Genomic DNA, 27,993 nt, shown 5'->3' with positions numbered 1-27,993 from the left:
GGGACTCTTAACGCGCCCCCGCGCGGTGTCTGGCCTTAGCAGTTGCCTGCGGCTACGCTGCGCTGCGTCTCCGCGTCCTCGGCCTCCCCACCCGCCCGTTCGCCCGGCCGCGCCATGGAGGCCTACCATAAGCCAGACCAGCAGAAGCTGCAGGCCCTGAAGGACACGGCCAACCGCCTGCGCATCAGTTCCATCCAGGCCACCACGGCGGCCGGCTCGGGGTGAGTGGGGGCGCAGGGCGAGGGCGCCGGGGCCGCGGGCACGCCGGCTCCATGTCGCGCTGCACGGTGCCACCACGAGGGAGGCGGCCGGGGGCGCGGTCAGATGGCGGAGCGCGCGCCTCGCAGGTCAGCGCCGGAGGAGCCTTCCGCCGCGCCCGCGCTCGGCCCGGCTTCCGCCGGCTGGGGCCCGGCTCCCAGCAGGCCTCAGGCCGGCTCGGCCCCTCATTCCCCGCTGCTCTAAGGCGCAGGGGACGCGGCTCCGCACTGCGGAGGCCCCTCGCCGGCCGTGCCGGGAAGGCCACCATTAGTGCCCACTCGCCGAGAGACAAGCCCTGTACCGTGCCCTCGGCACGCGCGGCCCCTGGACGCTTTCCACCCTGGTAACTGGTAACGTTGCACCCACACGTGAGGAAACTGAAGCTCCGAATTTGTGAGTTGCCCGAGGTCACACGCGGCGAGAGCTGGAATTTGAACCCATGCTGCCCAACTCGAGAGCGCCTGTTTTAACCCCTCATCTTGCAGAGGAGCCTGGGGCCCCGGCCTTGTCCCTACCTCAAACTACCCGTCCCCTCCTCCACCTCACATTCCTGTTCAGAGTCACATTCCTGCCACCCTTGGCTCTGGAGCAGGGGTGCTGAGACTCCAGGGGAGTAGGAGTGGGGAGCGAGGAGGAAGGTGGCCACGTGGATGCAGAACCCTGGCATCCCTTGTGAAGGGAAGGTCTAAGAGCTCCTCTGGGGTGGGGGCAGGAGGAGGGGATGGGGTGGAGGAGGGGAGACTTGGAAGGTTAAGAGAACCAAGAACCAAGCCCCAGGGCCCTGGGGTGAACATGCAGGGCCAGCCTCCAGGTGCACTTTGCTCAAGTCAGAGGCCCATCTCCCAACGTTCTTTCCCGCCAGCCCCAATGGCTCAGAAGATGGAGAAAGGCTGTTGCCCATCCCAGGGAGCCTTCTCTGAAGATGGCCAGTTGCAAGGGACAGTAATGATAACTGGCCACTGTGCAGCTGGAGGCATCAGGTGGGGTAGTTGAGAGGATCAGCTAGTGAGTCACTTCAGAGCCTGTTTCCCCCTCTGTAAAATGGGAACAATAGTAGCGCCTACACACTGAGTAGTTTTGAGGATTCCAGCCCTTTGGAGCGGGGCATGAGGCTGCCCAGACAGCATGTCATGGGTTCATGAAATGATTTTGAAGTCTGGGTGGGGGATGGTTTCCAGGAACCTTCCCAGCCAAGTCTTCTCTTTAGAACAAAGACAAGATTCTAGCTTCTGGCTGATTTCATACAGGATATGCTTTTAATGAGTCAACCTGTTGACCAGCAGGGCAGGTAGCCACTCACCCTGTGTGCCTTTAAGACACCCATTTCTCAGAAAGGATTAGACCTCTCCTGGGAGGCCATTGCCCTCGCATCCCACCTCTCCCACCCCACCCACCATGCACTCTTTGGACCCTTTATCTCCACTGGGTTTATATCAGTGGAGATACACTGATACCCAGTCATGCAGGGTATCCCTTGGCCAGGCAGGGATCTGGCTTACTCTTGGTGCCCTCTCCCCCGCCTGGCACACAGTAGGTCTGCACACCTATATTGCTTGGTGAGTACTACTGGATCCCCTTCCCTTGACCACTTCAGGGGATCATTTGCCCTGCAGAACCTTGTTGAGCCCTGCTGTATGCTAGGAGCTCTCTAGCCAGATTCCTGGCGGTCTAGCTGGAGGGACACAAAATAGTGTTACACTTCTGAGCATCTTACAGGTCTAGATAAAACCTATAGACAATTACAGGGTTCCTGAGTGGTCAGTAAGTATCCCTGGTGTGACACAGAGCATCCTTTATTGCTAATATTATCTTATGGATTCTGAGAATAACCCTATGAGACAGATGCTGTCATATCACATTTTATACATGAGGAAAGTGAGGCTAGTGTGTTAAGTGACTTGCCCAAGCTGGTCATTGGTCGCCGTTCCATGCTGTCCAGTGAGGGGCTCACGTTAACCAGGAAGAGTTCTTGGGCGGGCAGGCAGCACCAGGCCAGAAAATGGAGAGAAACTAGAAAGGGGAGGATAAGGCACAGTGATAGGGGATCTCAGTCAGTTTGAAGGCACTTGGAGAGAAATGAAATAACATTGACAGCTGGGGGAGGGGGGCTCCCAAAGGAAGAGGGTGTCCAATAGGTCTCCTGGGTCTTTGTTAGATAGTTAAACTCTGATTTCTATGGGGAAAAGATACTGGATTTGGCAACTAAGTTACACCCAGGTTTACTGTTGTAATGCCTTAGGGAGGAACTCACTGAACTCAAAGTGTCCATTTACAAGAAGAAAAAGTGCAAGATACAGTGATTCCTGTTCGTTTTAAGCATGCGTAAAAAATGAAGGAAAGAAATACTTAGAAAAAAACTTGCCGCAAGGCCAAAAAAAAAAAAAAAAGAAATACTTAGAAAAAACTTAACTTTTCAGAAGGAAGTAACATTACTAATACTACCTCTGTCACAAGAGATTTTGAAAGGCATGTGCCAAGAGCTCTGTGTGCACACACACAAAAAAAACCAGTAAAGGAAGACTTCAACAGGTCTCCGGATGTATGTTTTGAGGCCGACTATTCCCTCACAGCAATGGGTGCGGTCCATCAGGTGAAGGCTCAGCTTTGAGGCCCTGGCTCTGTGCAGTCATGGCCAAAGTGACCATCCTGTCAGGTTGTCTCCTTTCTGGGGGAGCTTACACCCCCAGTGGTGAAACAGCACTTTGGCCAAAGTCTTTTCATGGTCACTGTGGAGGCTGGACTGACATTGGATCAGTGAGGACCAGGCCGTGGTGTTCAGGATTCGGTGAAGTCCTGATATCTTGGTAGCTTTCCCCTTCCTGTGCCATCACTGACCAAGTGACAGTGGACCTCACCAGGCCCGGGAAGTGAGGACACTGGCCTCTGTGTCCAGGGAGCTGAGGGACAGAGCCAGCACAGAGGGCTCCTTGTGGCAGCACCCACAGCTTCTCCAGGTCACCTGCCCCTCCCTCCGCGTGCTGGGGGAGCTGTGGCAGCCGTGGCAAGGGTCCAGCTCATCCAGGCTTTAAAAGATGAGACTTGATGGCCTTGTCAGAGGGGCCCTTACTGCTGAGGCTCATAGTGGAGATTTCTTAGTTCTCAGCAAGCGGGCTAGACTGGCGTTATCCAAACAATGCTGAGTGTCATCTGAGGACGCCATCAGAGTCAGGCCCGGCTCTGGAGGCGCGGGCTGTGCTTAGAAGTCCCCGGGGCTCTGACCCACAGTGTTGGGGTGGATACTCAGGAACATAAGGTCTGGCCAGGCCTGGCTGGTGGGCACAGGGAGACGAATCTAACCCTGGCTGTGTTCCGACTGGCTGTGCCCTTGTCAGAAAGACCCTTCCCATCCCAGGGCCTCAGTTTCCCTATCTCTAAAAGAGAAGTTCACAGATAGGTTGTTTTTGAACTGGGTTTCTCTGGGGTGGGGCTGGGGGACCAGAAGGAGCAAGCTCTGGGGTCCTGCCGCCTCCTGTTGTGGGTTTCATGTCCTGGGGGTCCACGTGACCTTGAAGTGGCTGGAAGTACATCCCTCCCTGCTACCCAGCTCTGGTGCTTAGAGAGGCTTTGAGTGCTCAGAGGGCCCCTGTTGGCCCAGCCTCTCTGGGCAGAAAACTGCTGCCTGGGCCTGCTTCTCCATTCGGGCTGTCTTCACCCCAGCTTGGCCCTGACTGAGGCAAGAGCAAGCCCGTTGAGATTACCCCAGCAGCAGCATTTCCCAACTCTGTGTGAGGACACCCGGCTGTCCTGCAATGACTCTGTTCTTTGCCTCTGAACTCAGCAGGGCTGATGGGCAGTGCTTCCTGAAGCTGGGAACCTGGTGCAGCCACCTGGCTAGGGTCTGAGGTGTTCTCCTGTCTTCCCATGAGCTGATCACACTGTGGCCCCTGGACCACCAGCTCTGACTCCCCTTGATTTTGCCTCTTTAGGTAGAGGCCTGTTGTCACTAGAGCCCAGTCTCACAAAATCAGGAACTCCTTTATTGCCACAGACTACAGCTACCAGCCCTGGACGCTGGGTCCTTAGGCAGACTCTGTGCTCCTGCCCTGAACAGTGAGGTGAAGTCCACTCCATGGGGTGGGCTGGTGGGAGCTGGCGATTGCCCCAGCATGTGGGTCTAGCTGGCGGGGGCCTGCACTGTGTGGCCTTCTTGTTCAGAAGTCAGTCTCACCCATGGCCTGGCTGTAATCTCTGAGGGCTGCACAACTGGGTAAGGGAGTGTGGCTGCTCAAGTACTTCCTCTACTGGGCTCTGAGCACCTTCTTCCTTTTAAAAATCATCCTTTTATAGCTCTAGTGAGGTATAATTTTCATATGATAACATTCTTAGTGTATGGTCCAGTGGCTTTTAGTAAATTTAGTATATTGACAGTGATTTACAGTAAGTTTTAGTGAATTTACCACTTCCCATTTTAACTCTTCTGGATATTTCATATAAATGGAATCCTACAGAATGAGGTCTTTGGGGGTCTGGCTTTTTTCACTTAGCACAATATTTGGAAGGTCATTATGTTGTAGCATGAATTAGTACTTCATTTCCTTTTATTGCTGAATAGTCCATTGTTTGGATATACTACATTTTGTTTATCCATTCTTCACTTTCTCTTAGCGTTTTGCTTTTCTCCTAGCTCTTCTGATGGTAGGCTGTGTGACCTTGGGCAAGGTACTTCCCCCTTCTGTGGACCTTAGTGGTCCCATCCTCAAAATGAGAAGGAGGTTCGACTTCATATCTGGTGTTTTTAGAGCTGATATTTACTGAGCAATTGCCGTTTCCCTATGCACTGTGTTAAGCTCTTTACACACAAATACTACCTCATTCAGTCAGATTCTGCTACTGTCTCCATTTTACAAAAAGGAAGCTGAGGCTCAGAGAGGTCACATCCCTAGAGTCTTGGAGCCAGGATACATCATTTATTTGTGCACGCTTCGTTCCAGATGCTCTTCAGGCCCGAGGCTACAACAGTGAAAAGACTCAAACTCCCTGCCCTCCTGGAGCTGGAGTTGCACCTCGGATAGACAGGCAACAAATAGCCACATACAATGTCAGTTGGCGGCAAGTGAGTGAGGGGAAAGGTTTTTTGTGTTGTTTTTTTTTAACGCGATATGCGAGATCTGAGTTCCCCGACCAAGGATTGAACGCAAGCCCACTGCAGTGGAAGCGTGGAGTCTTAACTGGTGGACCGCCAGGGAAGTCTTGAAGAAGGTATTTTAGATAGTGTGGTCAGGGAGGGCTTCTCGGAGGGAGTCGTGTGGGGCATAGCTCTGTTTCTTCACAGTCTGAGGTGTGGAGGCAGTCTTTCCAGGCGGGAGTCAGCCCAGGTGGTTCTAGGAACAGGAGGAACAAGGATGGCTTCTGTCCTGGCATCCTGAGATTCTCTTGCCTGAGTATTTTCTTTTTTAATGTTTTTTTAAAATATATAAATTTATTTATTTTATTTATTTATTTTTGGCTCCGTTGGGTCTTCATTGCTGCACGCGGGCTTTCTCTAGTTGCGGTGAGCGGGGGCTACTCTTTGTTGTGGTGCGTGGGCTTCTCATTGTGGTGGCTTCTCTTGTTGCAGAGAACGGGCTAGGCGCGCGGGCTTCAGTAGCTGTGGCTCGAAGGCTCCAGAGCACAGGCTCAGTAGTTGTGGCGCACGGGCTTAGTCGCTCCGCGGTATGTGGGATCTTCCCAGACCAGGGATCGAACCCGTGCCCCCGGCATTGGCAGGCGGATTCTTAACCACTAGTTAAGAATGCCACCAGGGAAGTCCCCTGAGTATTTTTTTTTTTAATATATACCTAAAAAAGAATATAAATGATGTACATGTTATAAATAACGAACCTGGGTGTACCTACCTCCAGGCTTAAGAACTAGGACGTTAATAGTGCTTTAGAACCTGCTGGGTGTCTCTCCCTCCTCAGATAAGGAAGGTTTCCCCTAGAAAGAACTATACACTGAGTTTTGCATTTTATTGTTTTCCTTATAGTCTTATAACATTTGTATAAATTCATAAACAGTATGGTCTTCCCTGCTGTAGAGATCTGTCAGCAGTGTGCTTTGTTCACGTGTCGTATTTGTGAGATCTTGTTGAGGTTGCTGCATAGTATTCCATTATAGGAATATATTGTCATTAAATATCCTCTTTATTTCTTTATGGCTGCGTTGGGTCTTCGTTGCTGTGCGCGGGCTTTCTCTTGTTGTGGCGAGCGGGGGCTACTCTTCGTTGTGGTGCACGGGCTTCTCACTGCGGTGGCTTCTCTTGTTGCGGAGCACGGGCTCTGGGGCTCACGGGCTCAGTAGTTGTGGCTCACGGGCTCTTGAGCGCAGGCTCAGCAGTTGTGGTGCACAGGCTTAGCTGCTCTGTGGCATGTGGGATCTGCTCGAACCCGTGTCCCCTGCATTGGCAGGCAGATTCTTAACCACTGCGCCACCAGAGAAGTCCCTTTTTTTTCCTTTTTGAAGAGCTAACTCTTGACTTCGATTTTTAAAAATTGTACATTTGCTTCCTATTTCATAAATTTCCATTTTTTATCTTTCTACTGTCTTTGAGCTCACTGTATTTTTTAACTTTTTAGGTTGGACCTTAACTGTTGGTTTTCAACTCATATTTCTTACTTTTTCCTTCGGGTACTTATTTCTTCTTCATAACAGATTATTTTTCTTTGTATTTTTAAGCATTGGAGAGGCTGTTGTAGTGCTCACCTCCCTGGTTCATTTTCTGAGGCCTTGAGGCATGTGTATGACATGTGTAGGGTGGGAGAAGGGCCATCTTCCAGCAGCTGGCAGCATTATCTGTTGATAATGGAGAAGAGCCCAGCCAGGGGGTGAGGGATCTTCTCTGCACTTTTTCTGCAGGGAAATCTGTGAGCAAGCAGAGTGAATGCTGAAGGGAAGGGTGGTGGTGGAGACATCTGGAAGAATGTCCTCCCAGAGGTGGGGGGCCTTTGGGAGACTTACCTAGGCCCAGCTCTAAGGCCTCAGCACCACCTTCATAGATTGAACTAATTAGGAGTAAGTGGACAGGTTTTGGAACAAACTTATAATCCCCATGCATCACAAAGAGTTGCATAGTGGATAAAATTCCCTGCAGCCTCCCACCTTGCCCACACCCCTCCCTGCCTCTTGCCAGTTTACATTCATGGGTTTGTCCTGTACAGCACCTTGGGGTAGGCCCCCGCCCACAGTTGTCCCCCCAGGGCAGGCTGGGGTTACAGGAGAATCTCAGGCCCTCAGACCACAGACTCTGTACACTGAAGTTCCTCTAGTAATTTGCACCTAAAAGTAACTGTCTCCCGTGTGTTCAGCAGTTTATGGTTTGCAGAGCCCCATCTCAATCCTCAGCTCATTTCTTCCCTCCTGCCTGCCCCGTGGTCCGCAGAGGGTCGCGGTCCCAGCCTGGAGATGAGGAGTTGGAGGCACTGAGAAGTGTGGCATCTGGTCTTCCAGCAAATGGTGGCTGATGGTAACCTGGGCACTTTGAGTTCATTGTCTTAGGGACCCCCCGCCATCCCCACACAGCACCCCATTTACAAGTGAGGAAGCTGAGCCTCGGGGAGGTGAAGCAAGTGCTAAAGTCACAGCCTGTGTGGCCCATATCCCCACCCTGGGACACCTCTCAGAGGGAGTTCCCTGAAAGCTCTGGGGTGGGGTGGAGCAGACACCTGGCCCCCAGGGATCCCTTATTCTGTATGTTTTTATTTGGCAGGTATGAAGGTAGGGCCAGTAGTGTGTCCGGGATGCAGTATTTGGAGGAAATATAGGCTCAACCTCCATGGGTCTCGCAAGGAAGGGTTAAAATCAGCTACTTTTCAACTTCTGGTGTCTCTTCATGGGTGACCTCCCTCCCACCACGTCAGCTTTGCCTGGGTCAGGCACACTTCCATCATGTGCAGAAAGTGCTTGTGTCACAGCCCTTTCTCCCTGAAGCCCCTTCCTGGGAACCGCCAGGGGGGCAGGGCAGGCCAAGCTCCTGTCCGTGTCTGCCTTCTTTCTCTTGGAGCAGTTTGGCCTGCTCTCAACCCCCATCCTTCCCCCACTGTTCTCCTAACAGGGTCATGACTTTTGAAAGAGGGTTCCTCAGGGATGAAGCTGCCCTAGGAGGGGAAGGGCAGGAGGTCAGCCTGGCTGGTGTCGACTGGGGTGTCCCCCAGCTGAATTTTGCGCTAGGGACACGGGAGTTGGGTTCCTGCCAGGCAGGGAAAGGTTTCTCGTTCACATTTCCTCACCTCCCTCTTTCAGGTCTAGTGTCTTTCCCCATGACCAGGAGTTCGTAGAAATGGTTAAGTATAAGACGATTGTGTGCTGGGGATGTGGGTACTAAACCAGCATGGACAGTTCCGGATTTCTCTACTAATGTGTCTGCTCTGGGAGTGACTCACCCCTAACCCGTGGCGGGAGCCGGCTGGCAGGGAGGAGGGAGGCCCACGTGAACTCCAGGTGGTGCATGTGCCCTTGAGTTTGGCAGTGGGCATGTTTTAGTGTGAAGGGCCTCAGAGCAGCAGCAGAAGGCTGCGCTGAGCTGCATGGAGGGAGCGGCTGGGAGGCACGTGCCCTGAGGCTGACATTGTAATCAAACTGCGGACCGCAGGGCTTCAGGAATCACAGCATGTCCTGCCGGGAACCCCAGTCTCCACTCCTGGGGGCTGGGGCTGAGGCTGAATCCATCAAGTGAGTCCTAAGAAACCTGAATAAGTCACATCTCTAAGACAAAATCCTTGTACTTTTCTCTGGTTAAGTCCTTTGCCCAGTAGCCATTCAAATAACTGTGCAACAAATAGAACAAGAGCCCAAAAAAGGGAGACCCGTTGACCCCACTGCTCCAGGCCTGGAAGGGCAGGCGCTTGCTGCTGTCAGCCCCAGCCCAGCCCTGTCTCAGGCAGAAGGAATTTTTATTTTTTCCAGGATTGTAGCCTCTGTAGAAGGTAAGAGATTGCTTTGCCTTTTAAATTCTGTGCAAAAACATGGTTTCTGGTGGCTCTGCCAGCCCTCAGAATGCCCATTAAAGGCCTGCCAAGTAGCCCAGTGATACTCTTGGAGAGCCCGAAGGCCCAGCTTTCAGACTACCAACACTGTGGGTGGAGGCTGCTGGGAGCCTTCGTCCGTTAGCCCCTGCCCAGGGCCGTAGGAGGCCCAGCACCCCTGGGGGCCTGGGAGGCCAAGTTGCCCTGACAAGTGGGCAGAGTCCTGGGCAGTCCCACTGGGACTTAGCTAACTGTTCATAGAGGGGCCACCGCAGTCTCCTGGACCCCTCCTCCTTTCTTACTGTAGTCCAGCCCCAGAATTCTTCAATTACCGTGACTCTGAGGGTCCAGACTGTTGGCCCCTGGGAGGGTGCAACCCCCATGCTGCCAGCAGTGCCTCCTTGAGACCCCATGTAACCCTCCCAGGAGGGAGGAGCACGTGTCTCTGACAAGCCAAGCCCGTGACTCCTTGGGACCTGCACCCCCAGGTCCCTGTCTGTGGGCGTGGGATAAGCCCTGTAGATCAGGGGTTCAGGGCTGTGATGCATGCGTCCGTCTCTCTCCTGGGCCACAGCCACCCCACGTCATGCTGCAGCGCCGCCGAGATCATGGCTGTCCTCTTCTTCCACACCATGCGCTACAAGGCCATGGATCCCCAGAACCCTCACAACGACCGCTTTGTGCTCTCCAAGGTAGGAGGCCAGCCCTCTGTCCTTCACCTGGGGCTGGGTGGGCCCTGAAATGGTGAGAAGGGGACCTACCTCCCTGGTGTGAACCCAGCCCCCACCACTCTTCTCCCCCTGCTCCGCCCGGCCCCTCCCTCGGTGTCTTGCTCTGTGCTGACCCGGCTGGTAAACTTAACCCCAAGCTAAGGAATAAACAGCCGAACTAGTAGGGGATAATGGAAATGATCTGGGTGTTCCACCCATGTGTGGTGTTGACAGGCAGGACTGGAGTCCAGGTCTGGGGTATAGCTTTGTGGCTTTCTGCACGCGTCTCTGCTGTGCCAGTACCCAGGCCACGCTCGCTCTCTCAAGAGTGGTGATGCCCTGCAGTAGGGTTTGGGATGGGGCGCACTGACCGGCACTGACCACCTCCCCCCGCCGCCCCGCTTGAGAACCATAGCCACAAACTATGCCGTGAACCCCCGAAATCCACCTGTACCCAGGCCTGGCTCCATGGCCTCTGGTCTCTCGGGGTAGGCATGAGAGCTTAGAAGTCTGTCCAAGTCCGCTCACATGCCAGAACCCAGGGATTAGGGCGGCCGGCTGCCTGCTGGGGTTTTGGCCTCGGGCCTCACAGCTGCGCTCCCCCTGCACCTGTCCTAGGGCCTGCTCGGCCTTGGCTATGGGAACCTTGGGCTGGAGAGGGATGACAGGAGGGGAGGTAGCCTTCACTTGCTTCCTTTCCTGAAAGGGATACCCGGGCCGGCAGGTTCGGTTCGGCCAGGCCCCGGGTTTCGGGGCGTGGCGGGAACAGCGCCTCCTCTAACCCATCCCCCCACCGTCCATCCCCTGCAGGGCCACGCAGCGCCCATCCTGTATGCCGTCTGGGCTGAAGCCGGCTTCCTGCCCGAGGCAGAGCTGCTGAACCTGAGGAAGATCAGCTCTGACTTGGACGGGCACCCTGTCCCGGTAAGTGCACCCCACTGGGAGCCTCTCCAGGCCTCTGCTTCCACTTCCTGTTTCTCAAGGCATGCGGGAAGGGGGCAGGGCACCCACTGAAGAGCCGAGGGAGTTGGAGGGCAGAGGAGGGCATTAAAGTGAGGAAGAAGCAGGTATTTGGGGGCACGCTGTTTACCCCAAGCTTGTGCTGAAGCGTGAGACCTTTAAGGCCCCAGCCCAGGGCACTCTGGGTCAACTGCGGAAGGGCCTCTCCCCAGGCACCAAACACCGGCTTCCCTTCCCTGCTGGGCCTCTCTGGCCACTTAGACACAGCTTGGGAGAAGAGGTTCACCAGGGATTCTCTAAGGGGGTTGCAGCAGGATGCTGGTGACACCCACGGAAGGGGCCCGGTGTGCTCCTCAGGGCGCTGCAAACATTTGGAGTTCATGGGGTTACCATGGAAACTGTGACGCCCCATCTGGGCACCCACTAGGGCCAAATAATTCAGTTTTGTCATGAATTCTCCCAGCCACTGTGTGAGGTGAATAATGTGGGCTCTGTTTACAGATGAGGGAACCGAGGCCCAAAGAGATTCAGTCCGTGGCCTGAGGTCACCCAGCTCCCCATGGGCCGAGCTGGTATTTGAACCACAGCCACAATTACTGCTGTAGGGGAATAATGAGAAGTCACACTCTGCCTTCTGCAGACCTGCCTGCACCTTGGGTATGGGTGGGGTGTGGCTTCGAGGCTTGCAAGGTCACAGGGCTAGAATCCTGGGAGGCACTTCTGGGAAACATTGCCTGTGGTAACTGTAGCCCTCTGTCATGACAGAAGCAAGCTTTCACCGACGTGGCCACGGGCTCCCTGGGCCAAGGCCTTGGGGCCGCTTGCGGGATGGCCTACACCGGCAAGTACTTCGACAAAGCCAGGTGACACTCCCACTCCCCACCCCCACCCACGATGGTTTTGGGAGGGGTCCTGGTGGCCCAGCTTTACTCGATGCCCCCAGGCACCTCCTTGCCTGCCCAGGGCGGAGTAGGAACTGAGTAACTAACCGTGCATGTGTGGCGTGAGGCTGGTACCAGGACCAGCTCCCTTTTCAGATGAGGAAATAGGCTCAAAGGAGTGAAGGGACCTGCCCAGAGTCCCTGGATCGTGACTGGTAGGGCCAGGCTTGCGTCCAGGGCCACGTGCTCTTTGGCCAGAGCGCTTTGGCTCATGAGTCCGTGCTGCCCCCAAGCCTGGCACCTGGACCCTGGAAGTGTTAGGTGGGCCCACCTCTCAATGCCTGACTAGGTGCCGAGAACCCAGGCCCGAGCCACTCGCTTTTACCTCGGGAAAGGAGAAAATGGGGTGTTCCGGGGGTGTTTCTGGGCCTCCCTGACCCCCGTGTGTCAGCCAGGGAAGAGATGAACCCTGGAGAGAGTGGCCTGTGGAGGGTGAGCAGCCTGGTCAGAGAGGTTTGCTGCTCCAACACCAGGCAGTTTGGGAGAGCGCCCCCTCGAGGCAGGTTTCAGCTACAAGGCCGTCCACCGTAGCCTGCAGACAGGTCTCTGTTGCCGAGGGGAGGAGTGTTGGCTGCAGGCTGTCAAAGTGGTTTCTTCGTTCCTTTACCGTTTAGGGCCCTGTCCTCTGTGCTTTATAGGGTTTCACCTTGATAAGGGGATAAGGTGCGTACAGCTGCCCCTCTCACAGGTGGGGAAACTGAGGTAAGATGTTTGCCTTATGGTGGAGGCAGGATGTGAACCCAGGGTGTGCATCTGGGGTCCATATTCAGGGTCCCCAGGCTGCTCTGAGGGACCTGAGGGAAGCACAGCAGGCTCGGGGAGCCCTGTGGGCGGGAATCTTCCCAGAGGAGAGGGCGAGGGAGTCTGGCCTGCAGGCGGCAGGAGGCTACAGGGAGCCTGACTGGATGCTCCGCCCCAGTGAGCACCTACTGTGTGCAGGGGAAGCTCCTGAGACAGCTCTCCAGGAGGTGGGCTGGGGCTGTGAGGCCTTCCAGACTCAGGCCAGTGTTACCTGACGGCATAGCCTCCCGGGCTGGGCTCTGGGGCCAGGCTCAGCTACACCCAGAAGTGATTCACCATGCAGTGAAGAAAGTCACAAAGAACGGGATGTGTGTTTAAGAGTATTTTATTTGGCACAGAACCAGAGCTGTGAGTTAATTATTCTCTACAGTTGCTTGAAATAATTCCTCGTGAAGGATCGTTTCCTGACCCTAACATAATGGGAAAAGCCAGTGTAGGGAGAAAACGTTCAGCTGGGTTCTCAGTGGCCAGGGTTGGCTAAGGCTGAGGGGTTAAGGGAATTATCAGGCTGCGCCAGCTGCCAGAGTTCCTGGATCCAGCCTCCAGTCAGGGCTGTCCAGCCATCAACCAGGGAGCACACATCCAATGGGCTCTCTTCCATTTCTCTTTTGTTTTTTTTTTTTTTTGGTTGCACTACATGGCTTATGGGATCTTAGTTCCCCAACCAGGGATCGAACCTGGGGCCCCGGCAGTAAGAGCACTGAGTCCTAATAACCACTGGACCGCCAGGGAATTCCCCATTTCTCTTTTAAATAATTTTTTTTTTGGATTATAAAATACATACTAATCTAAAATACAGGAATGCATTAAAAAGAAACGAGGGATTTCCCTGGCGGTCCAGTGGTTAAGACTGCGCTTCTACTGCAGGGGGCATGGGTTCAATCTCTGGTCAGGGAATGAATACTGTGAGGTGTGGCCAAAAAAAAAAAATGAAACAAACATCTTCCTTATTCTTAACCACCTCTCCCCCATATCAGTCTCACTTAACAATGTATCCTATTTCCTCCATGTTATTGTGAGAAGAAACTTAATGGATTTATAATCCTAGTATTTATACAACTTTACCTAATTCTTTTTAGAAAAATCTGAACACTTTCTCACACCCTAACTGTCAAGAGCTAGTGTTGTTGTTTTTTTAATTAATTTATTTATTTTTGGCTGTGTTGGGTCTTCATTGCTGTGCGTGGGCTTTTCTCTAGTTGCGGCGAGTGGGAGCTACTCTTTGTTGCGGTGCATGGGCTTCTCATTGCGGTGGCTTCTCTTGTTGCGGAGCACGCGCTCTAGGTGCGTGGGCTTCAGTAATTGTGGCACGTGGGCTCAGTAGTTGTGGCGCACAGGCTCAATAGTTGTGGCTCACAGGCTTAGTTGCTCTGTGGCATGTGGGATCTTCCTGGACCAGGGCTGGAACCCGTGTCCCCTGTATTGGCAGGTGGATTCTTAACCACTGTGCCACCAGGGAAGTCCAAGAGCTAGTTTTAATGACTGGATACTGTTCTGTTTTATGGGGATGCTGTAACACGTTTAGACCGTCATCTGTTATTGGATATTTGAGGTGGTTTCCCAACTCCTGCAGCAAATGTTGGCCCTCTCGTTAGGGTCTCTTCTCTTCATGGTAGTTCAGGACTGTGGGCATTTGTAGCTCTACCCTGAATCTAACAGCTTCAGGAAATATGCAGCCTCGGGGTTAGCCCTGGCTTCTGCAGGGCCCCCTTTCCTGTTCACAAGCACCCCCAGTGTCTCCCCACGCCGCCCTCCTGACTTGAGTCTGAGGCTATGCTGGAACTCCACTCTTGGCCCCAGTTCAGCTTCCTTGGAAGTGGGTGTGGGGTTGGGAAGGCAGCCAGTCTGCTTCCCTAGAATCCCTTTTTGGGGAAGTCGAGTTCCCTACAGGCTTCTCTGGCTTAGCCCCATCAGGCTGGTCATTTTCGGGAGCTGCTGTGCCAGACCCCACCCCTGCAGTGTCTTCGGGCCCCCCTTGCAGCCTGCAAGACCCAGCTTCAGATAAGCCTCTGTGAGTGGGACCTTCTGCTCCTTGTGGGGGAACCAGTGGCCTGGCCTGCTAGAGGCCGCAGAAGGGAAGGTACGGGCCTGGCATGGCAAGGGGAGGACGCAGGAGCCCTCCCTGACCTGGAGGCCTGCAGGGGTGCTGAGTCATGCTGACAGCACCACAGCCGTCCCCACCTCTCTTCAGCTTCCCCTGCCTTGGCCCTGCAGCAAGGAGGCCTGGAGGCCCGACCCACTCAGCAACAGGGCGGCTGTGTCCCTCCGAGCCATCCAGGCACCAGCCTCCCTCCCTGGGGTCACACATCTGGACGCTGGGCAGGGGAAAGGGGTTCCCCGCATCCTGCTGCTCCTCCCCCGCGTGCGATCCTAGTCAGCAAGGAGTGGACAGTCTGGGCTGGGCAGTCGGGCCTGTGTTTGAATCCTCGCTCAGCTGCTCCCCGACTGCATGATCTTCAGGCAAGTGCCTTGACCTTTGAGCCTGTTTCCTTGTCTGTGTGTTTTTTTTTGGAATAACGACTGCACTTACCTTCTTTGAGAGTGTTACTCAGTGCTAAGCAGAGTTGGGGGGTTGGGGGTTGGGGTCAAGGTCCCTGAACTGGTCTCCCTGCCTCCAGCCTCACCCCTTGGCTCCACCCTCCCCGGCCAGGGAAGGTTCTGTTTCTGGGTAATTTATCCCAACTTCATTGCTCTTTTTACCGTGTCACACTGCCTTTGGAACAGTCATGGCTGCCTGTGTTGAGGGCAGGAGATGGCCCCTGGGGTGGAGAAAGCCTAGGCCCAGCTCTAGTCTTGGGTAAGAACCAGCCCCAGAAGTTTGGGAGGAGCCCATCCTTTGAGGCACCTGCCCACACCGTGATCCCGGCCTTCAGGCCCCCTCGTGAGTGCTCATTTCACCTGAAGCCTCCCTCTAGGGTGCATCACAGATGGCCTCCCTGGCCCAGCTCCTCTGAGCAGAAAGGTCCTCTGTCCCTCTGGCCCACTTAGTGAGTCCCAGGGCTCCCGCAGCAGTCCTGGTTCACGGTGGGGCGGAGAGAAGTGGGTGCACCCCGGCAGCGGGCGGCTCCAGGCCCTCCCGCCAGCGTGAGTAGTTAGCCCCTGTGAGCCTCACCATTTTCTTCACGCCCTAACAACTCCAGACTGCTGTCTGGAGCTCTGTTTCTTGGCAGCTGGTAGTGCTTTCTGGAGCTCCTGACAGCTTCCTTCACAGCCCCTTCCTCACTGGGTGTGGACTTGGGGTGGGCACAGCTGTTGCACGTCCCAGAGGGAAAGGCCAGGGGCACGTGGGCCAGGCAAGGGGGCCAGTCTCTAACCCACCCCCCCACCCCCGCACCCCCGCAGCTACCGTGTCTACTGCATGCTGGGAGACGGGGAGCTGTCAGAGGGCTCCGTGTGGGAGGCCATGGCCTTTGCAGCCATCTACAAGCTGGACAACCTCGTTGCCATTCTTGACATCAACCGCCTGGGCCAGAGCGACCCCACCCCGCTGCAGCATCAGATGGACGTCTACCAGAAGCGCTGCGAGGCCTTCGGGTACGTACGAGGCTGTGGCCTGAGCACCCTCATAGCAAAGGAGGCCTCTGTGCCAGAAGCTTTGCAGATGCAGGGGCTGAAGCCAGAGGTTAAGCCCCATCAAAAGAAGGTCTCCCTTCAGGGTCTGACTCACAGGGCATTTGGACTTAAAGTGGCCGCCCTGGCCAGTGCCATGGATTTGTGGGCTGAGGCCCAGCTCTGAGCAAGTTCCTTTACTTGCACGTTGGGTGGTGTGATGGCTCTCAGAGCTTCCACATAATGTGATCTCACACATCCTCACCTTGTTCTTGGGTGAGGAGGGAGGAGGTGCATGGTGTGGACCAGGCTCGCTCAGTACATCAGGCCACTGGTTACCTCCTGTGACAGGAGGAGGAACAGGCCTCTCATAGGGAAACGGGAGATAGGGTTTCCAGATTTCCCCCATAGCCTTGGATGGTTGTGAGTTCAGAGTCACGTGTTACAAAGCAGGGAGGTCCATCTGGGTGGGTGTCAGCCAGAGAGGGCCTGACCTTGATGTCCCTCCCCTACCCCAAATACAAGTTCTGCAGTTGGGCTCTGAGGGTCCAGGGCCTCCAAGGCCACCCTTCATAGATGAGCCGATGACCAGGGAGAGTCGAGTTGGAGTTGCAGTACCTGATCACACAGCAGACATAGGGCTGTTATCTCTGAGAGACCTTATAGAGAGAAAATGAAGAGAAGAAAGATTCTCTGTTGGACAGGGGAAGAAACAGCCACAACATGCCTCAGGGACAGACCTCCTCAAGGCCACATCGGGCTGGGACTTGGAGTATAACCCCGACAGCATCCTTGGGTCTGTGTCCATAACCTTGTGGCTACGAAGCCAGATTCCTTAAGTCCTGGCTTCATCACTTAACTTGCTTTGCGGCCTTGGGCAGATTACTCCACCTTCAGTATGTCAATTTACATGTCTATAAAATGGGGACAACAACAGGTTTTTGTTTGTTTTTAATAATTTGCCTTTTATTCTTTTTTTTTAATTTATTTATTTTATTTATTTATGTTTGGCTACATTGGGTGTTTGTTGCTGCGCATGGGTTTTCTCTAGTTGCATCAAGCAGGGGCTACTCTCTGTTGCAGTGCGCGGGCTTCTCATTGAGGTGGCTTCTCTTGTTGGGAGCATGGGCTCTAGGCACGCGGGCTTCAGTAGTTGTGGCTCGCAGGCTCTAGAGTGCAGGCTCAGCAGTTGTGGCACATGGGCTTAGCTGCACCGCGGCACTTGGGATCTTCCTGGACCAGGGCGTGAACCCGTGTCCCCTGCATTGGCAGGTGGATTCTTTTTTTTTTTTTTTTTTTTTTTAATTTTTTTTTTTTTTTTTTTATAAATTTATTTATTTATTTATTTATTTTTGGCTGTGTTGGGTCTTCGTTTCTGTGTGAGGGCTTTCTCCAGTTGCGGTGAGCAGGGGCCACTGGGCCTCTGACTGTCACGGCCTCTCGCGTTGCGGAGCACAGGCTCCAGACGCGCAGGCTCAGTAGTTGTGGCTCACGGGCTTAGTTGCTCTGCGGCATGTGGGATCTTCCCAGACCAGGGCTCGAACCCGTGTCCCCTGCCTTGGCAGGCAGATTCTTTTTTTTTTTTTTTTAATTAATTAATTAATTAATTTTTTTTGGCTGTGTTGGGTCTTCGTTTCTGTGCGAGGGCTTTCTCTAGTTGTGGCGAGCGGGGACCACTCTTCATCGCGGTGCGCGGGCCTCTGACTGTCGCGGCCTCTCCTGTTGCGGAGCACAAGCTCCAGACGCGCAGGCTCAGTAGTTGTGGCTCACGGGCTTAGTTGCTCCGCGGCATGTGGGATCTTCCCAGACCAGGGTTCGAACCCGTGCCCCCTGCATTGGCAGGCAGATTCTTAACCACAGCACCACCAGGGAAGCCCGGCAGGTGGATTCTTAACCACTGCGCCACCAGGGAAGCCCAACAACAGGTTTAAATGGGTTAATATGTGCTCAGCCCCGTGCCTACATAGAGTGGGCACTCAGTAAGTGTGAGCTGCTACTTCTGTTACTATTAATCTGCCAAAAAATGTCCCAAAAGGGATTGCCTGAAAGAGAAAGGCTCCTTCCTCAACATGGCTCATTTTATACAAGTTTCCGGCACCACGTCCAGCATCTATGGAGTGATCGGATGTGTCCCTTAAATAAAAATTCATCAAAAATCTAGTAGTAGATTCCAAACCCAGTGCATTGTCCTAAAAGCAGCTTTCAGTAGGAAATGAATAGCTCAGGAATGAAAGACAATAAGTGAACTAGGCTTTGCATTACTTAGGAGAAAGGAGGAAAATCTGTTCAAAGGCAAACAAGAGGAAGTAAAACAATGTGAAAAGAGAAAATTAAACCCAAATTGGAAACCGGCAGGTTTGAGGCGCCCCAACTCCTCCAGCTCTTTTCCAGATCACAGCCGTGCAGTGGAGCGAGGGCAGAGCCTTTCCCCAGGACCCTTCTCAGGGCCCTCGCCCCTCACGCCCTCTTTCTGTCCCCAGCTGGCACGCCATCATCGTAGATGGACACAGCGTGGAGGAGCTGTGCAAGGCCTTCGGGCAGGTCAAGAACCAGCCAACGGCCATCATTGCCAAGACCTTCAAGGGTCGAGGCATCACAGGTCTGTATGCTCGAGTCTCCTTCCACCCACCACCCCGGGACTGGACCCTGCGGCTGACTGAAGAGGGGGGGTTTAGGAGGCGTGCCTCTGAGAGCCCGCGTCGGGGGTTGAGCCAGCCCCTTGTTTCCTCAGCGGAGTGCACCCAGTCCAGGGAAGGGGGAGCAGGAGACTAGCTGGGCCGTGTGGCTGAGCTGGGATTTAGACCCTGGTTTGGCTGGTCTCGACTGGGGGTCATGTGTAGGCAGGAGGAGAGGGAGGACTTGGAAAGGACTGTGGGTAAGGAGAGAGGACACTCCCTGCCTGGCATCTGCAGAGCGACCTTGACAGCTCCAGCTGTCTGCCCTGAGCCGAAGGGCTGATGCAGGGAGCCCCAGGAAAGCCTGGGGAGACCTAGATTCTTCCCTAGGAGGCAAGCGGGGTACCCCTCATGCAATGGAAAAGTGATTCCAGAGGCCTGTGCGGGTGGGCAGCCCAGGAGGGTCTGGAAGATGGTTCCTGTGCCTGGCCTGAGAGCCATGCAGACATAAGTCCCTCCCTAGCACCTAGGCCCAGGCTCCAGACCCTTGCTTGGGGCTGGGATGGCCCTTGCCCATTGTAAAGCTGGGAAGATGGGGCTAGAAGTGGCCAGGGACTTGCCCAGGGATACAGGGAGTCTGGCACTAAAAGAGCCAACTGCCCGCTCTGGGCTGGCTTCACTGTGCCACGTGCCCGGCTCTCCCCCTGCCCACCAGGGGTCACGTCCCCCTCTGCCTGTGTGGACTTGAGGTAAATGAGGATATTCACTGGTATCTGGGAAGAAGTGTACAGCTCTGGAACCTTCTGGGAGAGGACTCTGGGATACAGTCATGACCTCAGTGCTGCTGATGCTGACCCCTCAGGTGTTACCACCACGTGGGCTCTGGAAACCTCATAGCTCCTGGGGGCTGCTTGGGAGGGTTAGTCCTTGGCTTTCTCCAGGCTGTGGTGACATCTGAGGTGACCTTAGAGGAGAGGGTTATTAAGCCTCACTGGTCCCCACACAGCCAGATGCCACGGTGGGGGATGCACCTGGGGGCTTACAGAGCCCCGTCTGCTGCTCACTGATGCATAGGTGACCTTGGCGGTGCTCCCCTTGCCCTAGGCCTCAGCTTCCTCTCCCAGCCTATTCAACAAATTGAGTGTGATTTCTACAGCAGACCCCACGCTGTGCAGGCTTGGGGTGGGGAGGTGATGCAAGGGGAATGGGATGGGGTGGCATGCCAGCAACATTCATCTACCACACATGCCCCCTCCCCACTGGGAGCTCCTGGGGGACTGGGCCGCTACTCAACGGGGGCCTGCAGTTGAGTGCTGGTCACCATGGTCCTCCTTCCCTGACCCCCATGGTGGCCTGCCCTTGACGTGTGGAGGGTTAGGCCCCCTCGAGCAGCTTCCTGGCCCTCTGGGAGCTTTCACCTTACCTGTTCCTCTGCCCTCCTATGTTGTACCCATAGGGATAGAAGATAAGGAGTCTTGGCATGGGAAGCCCCTCCCCAAAAACATGGCTGATCAGATCATCCAGGAAATCTACAGCCAGATCCACAGCAAAAAGAAGATCCTGGCGACACCCCCGCAGGAGGACACCCCCTCAGTGGACATCACCAACATCCGAATGCCCACCCCACCCAGCTACAAAGTTGGGGACAAGGTACCCAGTTGGGCCTCACTTTTCTGGACCGGTTGGGCTAGGGTGGCACCGGTTCTCTGGTTCCCCAGGGGTGGGGCTGGGAAAGAGAAGAGAGATTAGATTAGTTGGGGGTCAGGAGGAACCCTGAGATGTTGCTCCTGCCAGTTCTTTCATGGGGCCAGCCAGCTCTGGAATTATTTACATGCAGAGGCTCAGAGAGGGCAAGGATTTGCCCATAGTCACACAGCAAGCTACTGGGATCAAAGCTGACAGCTTATGAGTCCCCCCCAGCCCCGGTCCATCATGGCCTTGGCCTGCGCTCAGGACTCCCCCACTTCTGGCCAGGCAAAGGCAAAGGGCAGGCCTGCCCGGCTCTGGGCACTCCCCCTTGTGGACCCATCATTGTCACCTGAGTCAGGCTTTCTGACTCCCAGGCCCTCAGTGTATTCTCGTGCAGAGTGGGGCGAGTTCACAGGCCTCTGTCACAGGGCTGGGGAAATGGGGGTGTTAGGACATCTTTTCCAGCTCAGATGGTTCATAGCCGGGCTGGAGACAAGAGGCTGCACCCAAGACATTCATCGTTTTAAGTTCTTATTGGCAACCTTACGGAAGTTTCCACAGGGCCATATGCTGCTGGGCTTCCTGTTTGTACCCTTTTCCGCCCTGGTGGAAGCTATGGCCCAGAGGCTGAGCTGGGCTCCAGGCCACATACCCCCCGAGGTGCTCAGCCTTCCCACTCTCCTCCCTACAGATAGCCACCCGCAAGGCCTATGGGCAGGCCCTGGCCAAGCTGGGCCACGCCAGCGACCGCATCATCGCCCTGGACGGGGACACCAAGAATTCCACCTTCTCAGAACTCTTCAGAAAGGAGCACCCAGACCGCTTCATCGAGTGCTACATTGCTGAGCAGAACATGGTGGGTGCAGCTGGGGTCTGAGAGGTGCAGGGGCAGGGCTGAACCCCTCCTGTTCCCTTGAGCAGCCGTGTTTGGCACTGCCAGGTGCCTGCTAGGCCCTAGAAACAGCTAGGACTCAGCATTGACCCTTGACCTCAAGTAACTGGTGGCAGAGGGGTGTTGTGACACCCAAGGGCTGGGTGAGTGCACACGGGGGAGCTGAGCAGGGGATGCTGCGCGCAGGCCAGGCATTGTGGTGGATGGGCTTTCTCTGGGGGTAAAGGGCCCTCCAGGTGGAAGGGCAGGCACAGCCAGGAGGCTGGAACTAGCAGCCAAAGTCCGCTGGGCCCTTTTATGCACAAGGCTTTGGCCCTTGCCACCCTGTGGAATACAGAGATGAGAGAACTTTGTGGACCCCTGCCATGCACACAGTTGGGTTAACAGCTCTTTGTCAGGATCTATGGTTGTTAAATAAGGAACAGTGTTTTGTCCTGTTTTTCAAAATATCCTGGCCGAGGAGCCCAGTCTGGCCTGCAGGCTTCTAGGAACTGGGAGCTTCCTCCCCCTGGAGACCACCTGACTCTTGCATCCAGAGTTCTTCTTCAACCTGAAGTTGTCTCTGGCTTCCAGCCTTGGCAGCTGGAGGGTCCGGGGAGGGTGGTGGCTGGGGAAGGAGGGCTCCTGTCAGCTGGTGGGTTTCAGAGCTGTGGAGGTGATGCCAATTTAGAACCAGTGCCTGCACTCAGTGCTTCTGGGCCAGGATTTGGGGCCTGGGGCCTCTGGGCATACAGAGGGGTTGCGAGGGCTGGTCTCTGCAGAGGCCTTGGGGTGGCAGGGAGATGGTGGAGGAGACTTGCAGAGGCCTGGGAAGGATGGACCATCCACGCCCAAGCTTACTAGTCTGCTCTGTGAAAGGCTTTGCTTGTTGCTAGAAAAGTGTTCCCCAGGACAGTGATTTTAAGAGAACTTGTGAAATTACTATTTCAAGTTGAAGGAGTTTGGAAACAGACTGTGGAGTCAGTGGGTGCACAGGATCACTTGCATGGGAGGAGGAGAATTAACAGTTACTAGGATGACGGAACCCTCACCTCCCAAGAGGTGGGCCCTGGGGGTCCTGGGCCCCCTGGCCACCCTCTCCGTCCTCGGGGCTGACACCACCCACTCTGCCCCCAGGTGAGCATCGCCGTGGGCTGTGCCACACGTGACAGGACGGTGCCCTTCTGCAGCACGTTTGCAGCCTTCTTTACACGGGCCTTTGACCAGATTCGCATGGCAGCCATCTCCGAGAGCAGCATCAACCTCTGTGGCTCGCACTGCGGTGTGTCCATCGGTAAGGAGCTGCGGCCGCGTGCTCACGCCTGTGACCTCCCCGGAGTTCTTTTTTTTTTTTTTTTGCTTTTTCCCACACATAAACATTTATTAAACATTTTGAGTATTACACACAATTTGCTTCTTTTACTTAGCAATTTTTGGCATTTTTCTGTCAGTACTTCATTCTTTTTAACTGCTACAGATTTACATTTTATAGACATATTGGTTAGTTATTTATTAATCAACATTTGGGCTGCTTCCAAGTTTGAAAAAGAAAGTTGCAACAGATACTCTTGGGTCCATTTCTTTGTTCAGGATTAATTTCCAGAAGTGGAAGTTCTGGGTTCAAACCCAGAATACTTTGAATTTTAATTGATATTGCTAACTTACACTCTAAAAAGGTTGTACCAATTTATAAGGCAGAAAATGCTATTTTTTTTGGATACTTCATCTAAATCTTTGCTAACGTGATGGGTAAAACATGTTTTAATTTTCATTTTTTAATTCTGTGTAGTTTCTAACTTACTAATTTTGGTTTCTAGCAATATTCATTCTTAATTTTTACCTCTTTGACTTTTTAATTTTAGCCATTATGCTTGATATTAGGTTATTCTTTTTTGTAAAGAGCAGCCAGTTCTTATTCTATCGTTGTAACATCCCACGCAATCTGATTGAAGGTCAGAAACAAAGTTTTCTAAGGTCTCAGACCTTCTCCTTTAACCACCGAAAAGGTAGTCTCGTACCTGCCTCTTTACTATCTCTGTGGAATATCCTGGAGTTTTCAACTTACTGACTCCTAGTCTGAGTGAACAGAATTTTTTTCAAAAGTGTGATATAAAGTAATTCACAGTCCCTCTTTTGATCTAATTTTAATAACTGAATGCTAGCTCTTCTGTTTATAATCCATTTCTGACCTTTGGACCCATCTGCCTAGCTCCTAACTCTATAGGCTCTGGTTTCAACTCATGCTACCAGGGGACTCTGCCACTTTGGGCTGTCTTGGTAGATATTCTACCCTAGGCAGGTGCTGGTCACCTATTCTTGACTCTTGATGGGCATTCAGGCAGTTACAGCAGGAAGTGTTTCACAAATGGTATCTGATACAGTGTAGTTAAGATTAATGGGGAATAAAAGTACTTTCCTTAGAAATAATTATCCATAGATCTAAAGTCAACAAAAGTCTCCACAACAAAAAATACATAATTTTTTTGGGGGGTGAGGAGGAGGCTTGAAATAGATCAGAAATCACTTTCACATTAATTGTTCTTTTTATATACTTCAAATTTGTACTTAATGCCTTTCTCCTCCTGGACATCAGAAGGAACACCTGGATATCCTATAAACGGAACTGCCTTCCACTATCCAAACCATGTCCACTTTATTTGTTAATTCTGGTTGCTCAATAAGTTTTAAGGCATCATCCAGACTTTTAGCAAGAAAATGAGCTCCCTGTGGAGGTTCTTTGAGTTCTCTACTGAGAACTATATTAATTCTGTCCTTTAAAGGTCGATTCTTCTCTGGAATGGAGATCCAGGTTTTCCCACCCATAATCACTAAATTCTGTTTACCTGAGCGGGGGCCAGGGCAGGTCCCCATTCTTGCCGATGCCCATGTTCTGGGACACAGCGACAATGCAGTTTAGCAGATGAACCATGACGGTGGCAGAAAACACTTGCGAGCTAGCATGTCACACTAACACGGGGATAGCCCGCCAGCTTGGCGCGAAATTCTGTCCCCGGACTTCTGAAACAGGGTTTGGGGCCAGGATTCCATTCCACGCATGAGGTCGTACTTCAGCATATCCTTTCCCACACCCCAGGGGAAGATGGGCCCTCCCAGATGGCCCTGGAAGATCTGGCTCTGTTTCGGTCTGTCCCCACGTCAACCGTCTTTTACCCAAGCGATGGGGTGTCTACGGAGAAGGCAGTGGAATTAGCAGCCAATAGAAAGGTGGGTCACTTGACTGTTCTTTCTTCAGCTGGCAGCTAGCGCTTCCCTAAAGGAACAGGAAGGGAGGCCAGCATGCAGGCCCAGAGCTGGTCATTTGCTGCCCCAGAGTGGTGTCTCCTGACCTTGCACTGGTGTTGTGGCTTGGAGGAGTTAGACCAGGAAAAATGAAATACACACCACCCTTCCTGCTGCGTGGCAGACATTGCTAATTGAACACCGTTGTCTTTCGCCACTGAGCATCCTGACAGCCCCTGCCAATCCAGCAGTTGATGCCTGTCTGCCCTCCCTGAGTTGGATTCTCCAAGACAGAATGAACTGAGTCCTGAACAAGAGCCACGCTGCCATTGACTGGAATGTCTCACGTGGTTCTCGTTCCTCTGAGGGCAGGGGGCGAGCCACAGCACTCTGGGGCGGGGGGTGGAGGGGGTGCATGCAGTCCTTGGAGGCCAGTCTACCTGATGGAGAAGTTATCTTCCATCTGGGGCTTGGGGCTGGCTCTCACGCAGGAGGAATATTTGGAGAGGCACGTGCTGCAGAGGAAAGACTCCAGTCCTCAATGTTGGAAGTCCTGCGTCCTGAAATCCTCAGTTATTCTGTTTCATTCCAGGGCATCTGCTTCATCCGAACCAGCCGCCCAGAAAACGCCATCATCTACAACAACAATGAGGATTTCCAAATCGGACAGGCCAAGGTCAGTGTGGTTTATGCCCCAGTGAGACCCCATAGAGCGAGCCTGAGGTCAGGACCCACCCGAGTCTACCAGTCCCTGAGCCTCACTGGCCCCCATGTTGCCCCCAGGTGGTCCTGAAGAGCAGGGACGACCAGGTGACTGTGATCGGGGCTGGGGTGACCCTTCATGAGGCCTTGGCTGCTGCTGACCTGCTAAAGAAAGGTAAGGAGGGCGGGACCCACAAAGTCTTAGATGGGGTGCTAACTGCAGACCCGGTCTTGGGTGAAGAAAAATCTCATCTAATTAAATGATGAGAGTATTACTAAAAGCCAGGCTTGGAGCACTTCCTGTGTGCCCAGCATGGTGGCCAGATCAGAGGCCCCGGAGCCTGAATCTACTTAGCTGGCTTCTAATTAAGTATGTTATTCAGCATCATTGTGCCTCGTTTCCCCATCCATGATGGAGGTACTATCACCTTCCCCATGGGGCTGTCCTGAGGATTTAATAAATGTGACCTGGCATTATTATTATCATTGCGAGCTCACGAGTGTTAGCTGTAGGGAAGACAGGCATTAGCCTCCCCTGCAGTAGAATCACAACAGATTTCAGCCGTGCTGAGCACCCAGGAGAGGGCGGACATGGGTGTCCTTAGGAAAATGACCTCAGGGCTTCCCTGGTGGCGCAGTGGTTAAGAATCCACCTGCAAGTGCAGGGGACATGGTTCAAGCCCTGGTGCAGGAAGATCCCACATGCCGCAGAGCAGCTAAGCCCGTGCTCCACAACTACTGAGCCTGTGCTCTAGAGCCTGGGAGTCACAACTACTGAGCCCACGTGCCACAACTACTGAAGCCCACGCGCCTAGAGCCCGTGCTCTGCAACAAGACAAGCCACCGCAACTAGAGAAAGCCCATGCGCAGCAACAAAGACCCAATGCAGTCAAAAATAAATAAATTTAAAAAAAAAAAGAAAATGACCTCAGATGTGAGTAGGAACTGATAAGCAAAGAGGGTGTCGAAGAGGCCCAGGCATAAGGAACAGAGCTCTAAGGAACTAGGGGGAGGGCCAGAGCAGGAGCGAGACGGGCTGGAGATCCAGGGGGAGGGTTGACCCATCCTCCTGACCTGACACCGTCCTGCCTGCAGCCACAGCTCCCCTCCCCACCACCCCACATGCCCTCACTTTACCTCAGGGTGGACCCTTGGAGGCGGCCGTCCCCCTGGCTTTCCCTGACAGTCGGTCCAAAGGCCAAGATACTGCAGCCCAGGGCGTGAGGGGAGAGAGGAGGCGCTCCTCTTCTTGCCTGAGACCTGCTGCTCCTGTCAGGCCAGGGAGGCTCCAAGGTGGAGGGGTGGGTGCGGAGGACACCGGCATCACAGCTCAACAGAGGCGGTGGCCGAGCCATCGGGGGTGGGTAGCTGTGTGACAGGCCCCCTCGCAGGGTGCCCATCAGAGACCCCCAGAGGGCAGACCCACGGCGCCCAGCTCCTTCCCCTCAGCCCACCCCGCTTCTTCTCGCCTCACAGAGAAGATCAACATTCGCGTGTTGGACCCTTTCACCATCAAGCCCCTGGACAAGAAGCTCATTCTCGACAGTGCCCGGGCTACCAAGGGCAGGATCGTCACCGTGGAGGACCACTACTGTGAAGGTGACAGAGCCGGGGACACACGGGTTGGGAGGGCTGGGGCACAGGGCTGGACATCCTCCTTTATCCCAGCCCCAGGAGGGTAGCTGCGGCCCAGGAAACCCAGAGCAGCTGGGACTTGGCCTCTTAACAGACCTCAGGCTTGGCCTGGGGACCCTTGAACTCGATGGCTGGAATGGCTCCTTGGATCCCTGCCTGACTCAGGAAGCCTGAGAGGGTTCCAGCCGTGCTAAGAGCACACAGTGGTCATGTCCCTGAAGTACCTGAAAGTTAAGGCTGTTGTGCAGAATCAAACTGGGAAAGCGACACAAATTTCTGGCTTTTATGAGTTTTTCACAAAGCCATCCTCTACAAATACACACTACTCTCTCCTCCAAGGGAGGCCTCAGGGGAATAGACGGGCTTAGACCCTGAGATCAAGTGCAGGTGTCGGTTGATGACAGCTGCCCAGAGGATGGTGTTAAATATGATTCAGAGGCCATATTTGGGCTTATGAAAAAAATAAGTACTGTGATTGGTGATGTCTGCTCTGGCTGCTGGCGTGGGGCAGGGTGGTTGGTATATATGCCATCCCCCCATCCTTGGGAAAGGGAATAAACTCAGACTGATTCAGGACCCGGGGGCGCAGCTAGGGGCTCTGGGGACCCACCCACTGCTCACCTGAGGCTGCATCACCTGACTCACCTCTTTTCCTTTGTCCAGGTGGCATAGGTGAGGCAGTGGCCTCTGCAGTAGTGGGCGAGCCTGGCGTCACTGTCACTCGCCTGGCTGTCAGCCAGGTGCCAAGAAGTGGGAAACCAGCAGAGCTGCTCAAGATGTTCGGCATTGACAAGGACGCCATCGCGCAAGCCGTGCGGGGCCTGGTCACCAAAGCCTAGTGGGGGGCATGGGGTACAGCGTGGGAGTGAGTTCTACACATTCCTGAGATCCTGGCAGAGGTGCTCAAAGATGTACCGAGAGGAGTCATAAATATACGTTTTGAGAACAATGAATTGGCTCCTGAAATGTTTTTTCTTTGATGTGAATGCAGCCAGTGCTGGTTCAGAGGAAGAAGGGTGGAGGGAGAAGTAGGGAGGTTGGCGCAGTTGGTTCTGAGCTGCTGCTGCTTCCCAAGCACCACCA

General features: G+C 54.0%; 1 protein-coding gene and 1 pseudogene across 3 annotated transcripts; one reads left to right on the top strand and one right to left on the bottom strand.

Annotated features, from left to right (window-relative positions):
- The first annotated feature begins 8 nt into the window (after window positions 1–8).
- On the top strand, window positions 9–27,863 carry TKT (transketolase). 2 transcript variants are annotated; one of them, XM_082414502.1, is made up of 14 exons: window positions 9–221; window positions 9,772–9,889; window positions 10,718–10,831; window positions 11,633–11,730; window positions 15,952–16,143; window positions 18,639–18,757; window positions 20,230–20,423; window positions 21,154–21,318; window positions 22,471–22,627; window positions 24,428–24,558; window positions 25,166–25,249; window positions 25,357–25,450; window positions 26,752–26,874; window positions 27,574–27,863. In XM_082414502.1, the coding sequence occupies exons 1-14, from the start codon at window positions 115–117 to the stop codon at window positions 27,747–27,749; spliced, it is 1,872 nt and encodes a 623-aa protein (XP_082270628.1). In that variant the 5' UTR covers window positions 9–114; the 3' UTR covers window positions 27,750–27,863. The 2 variants fall into 2 exon arrangements, with proteins under 2 accessions (XP_082270628.1, XP_082270629.1); XM_082414503.1 differs by having other exon boundaries at window positions 28–221; window positions 8,476–9,889.
- Window positions 22,635–24,421, bottom strand: LOC309638480 (dihydrofolate reductase pseudogene; annotated as a pseudogene). The gene has a single exon. The product of its transcript is annotated as a dihydrofolate reductase pseudogene (transcript).
- Window positions 27,864–27,993: the final 130 nt, after the last annotated feature.

Source organism: Balaenoptera physalus, assembly GCF_965194825.1.
Source record: "Balaenoptera physalus genome assembly, chromosome: 11".
Taxonomy (NCBI): domain Eukaryota; kingdom Metazoa; phylum Chordata; class Mammalia; order Artiodactyla; family Balaenopteridae; genus Balaenoptera; species Balaenoptera physalus.
This window is presented reverse-complemented; position numbering and strand designations above follow the sequence as displayed.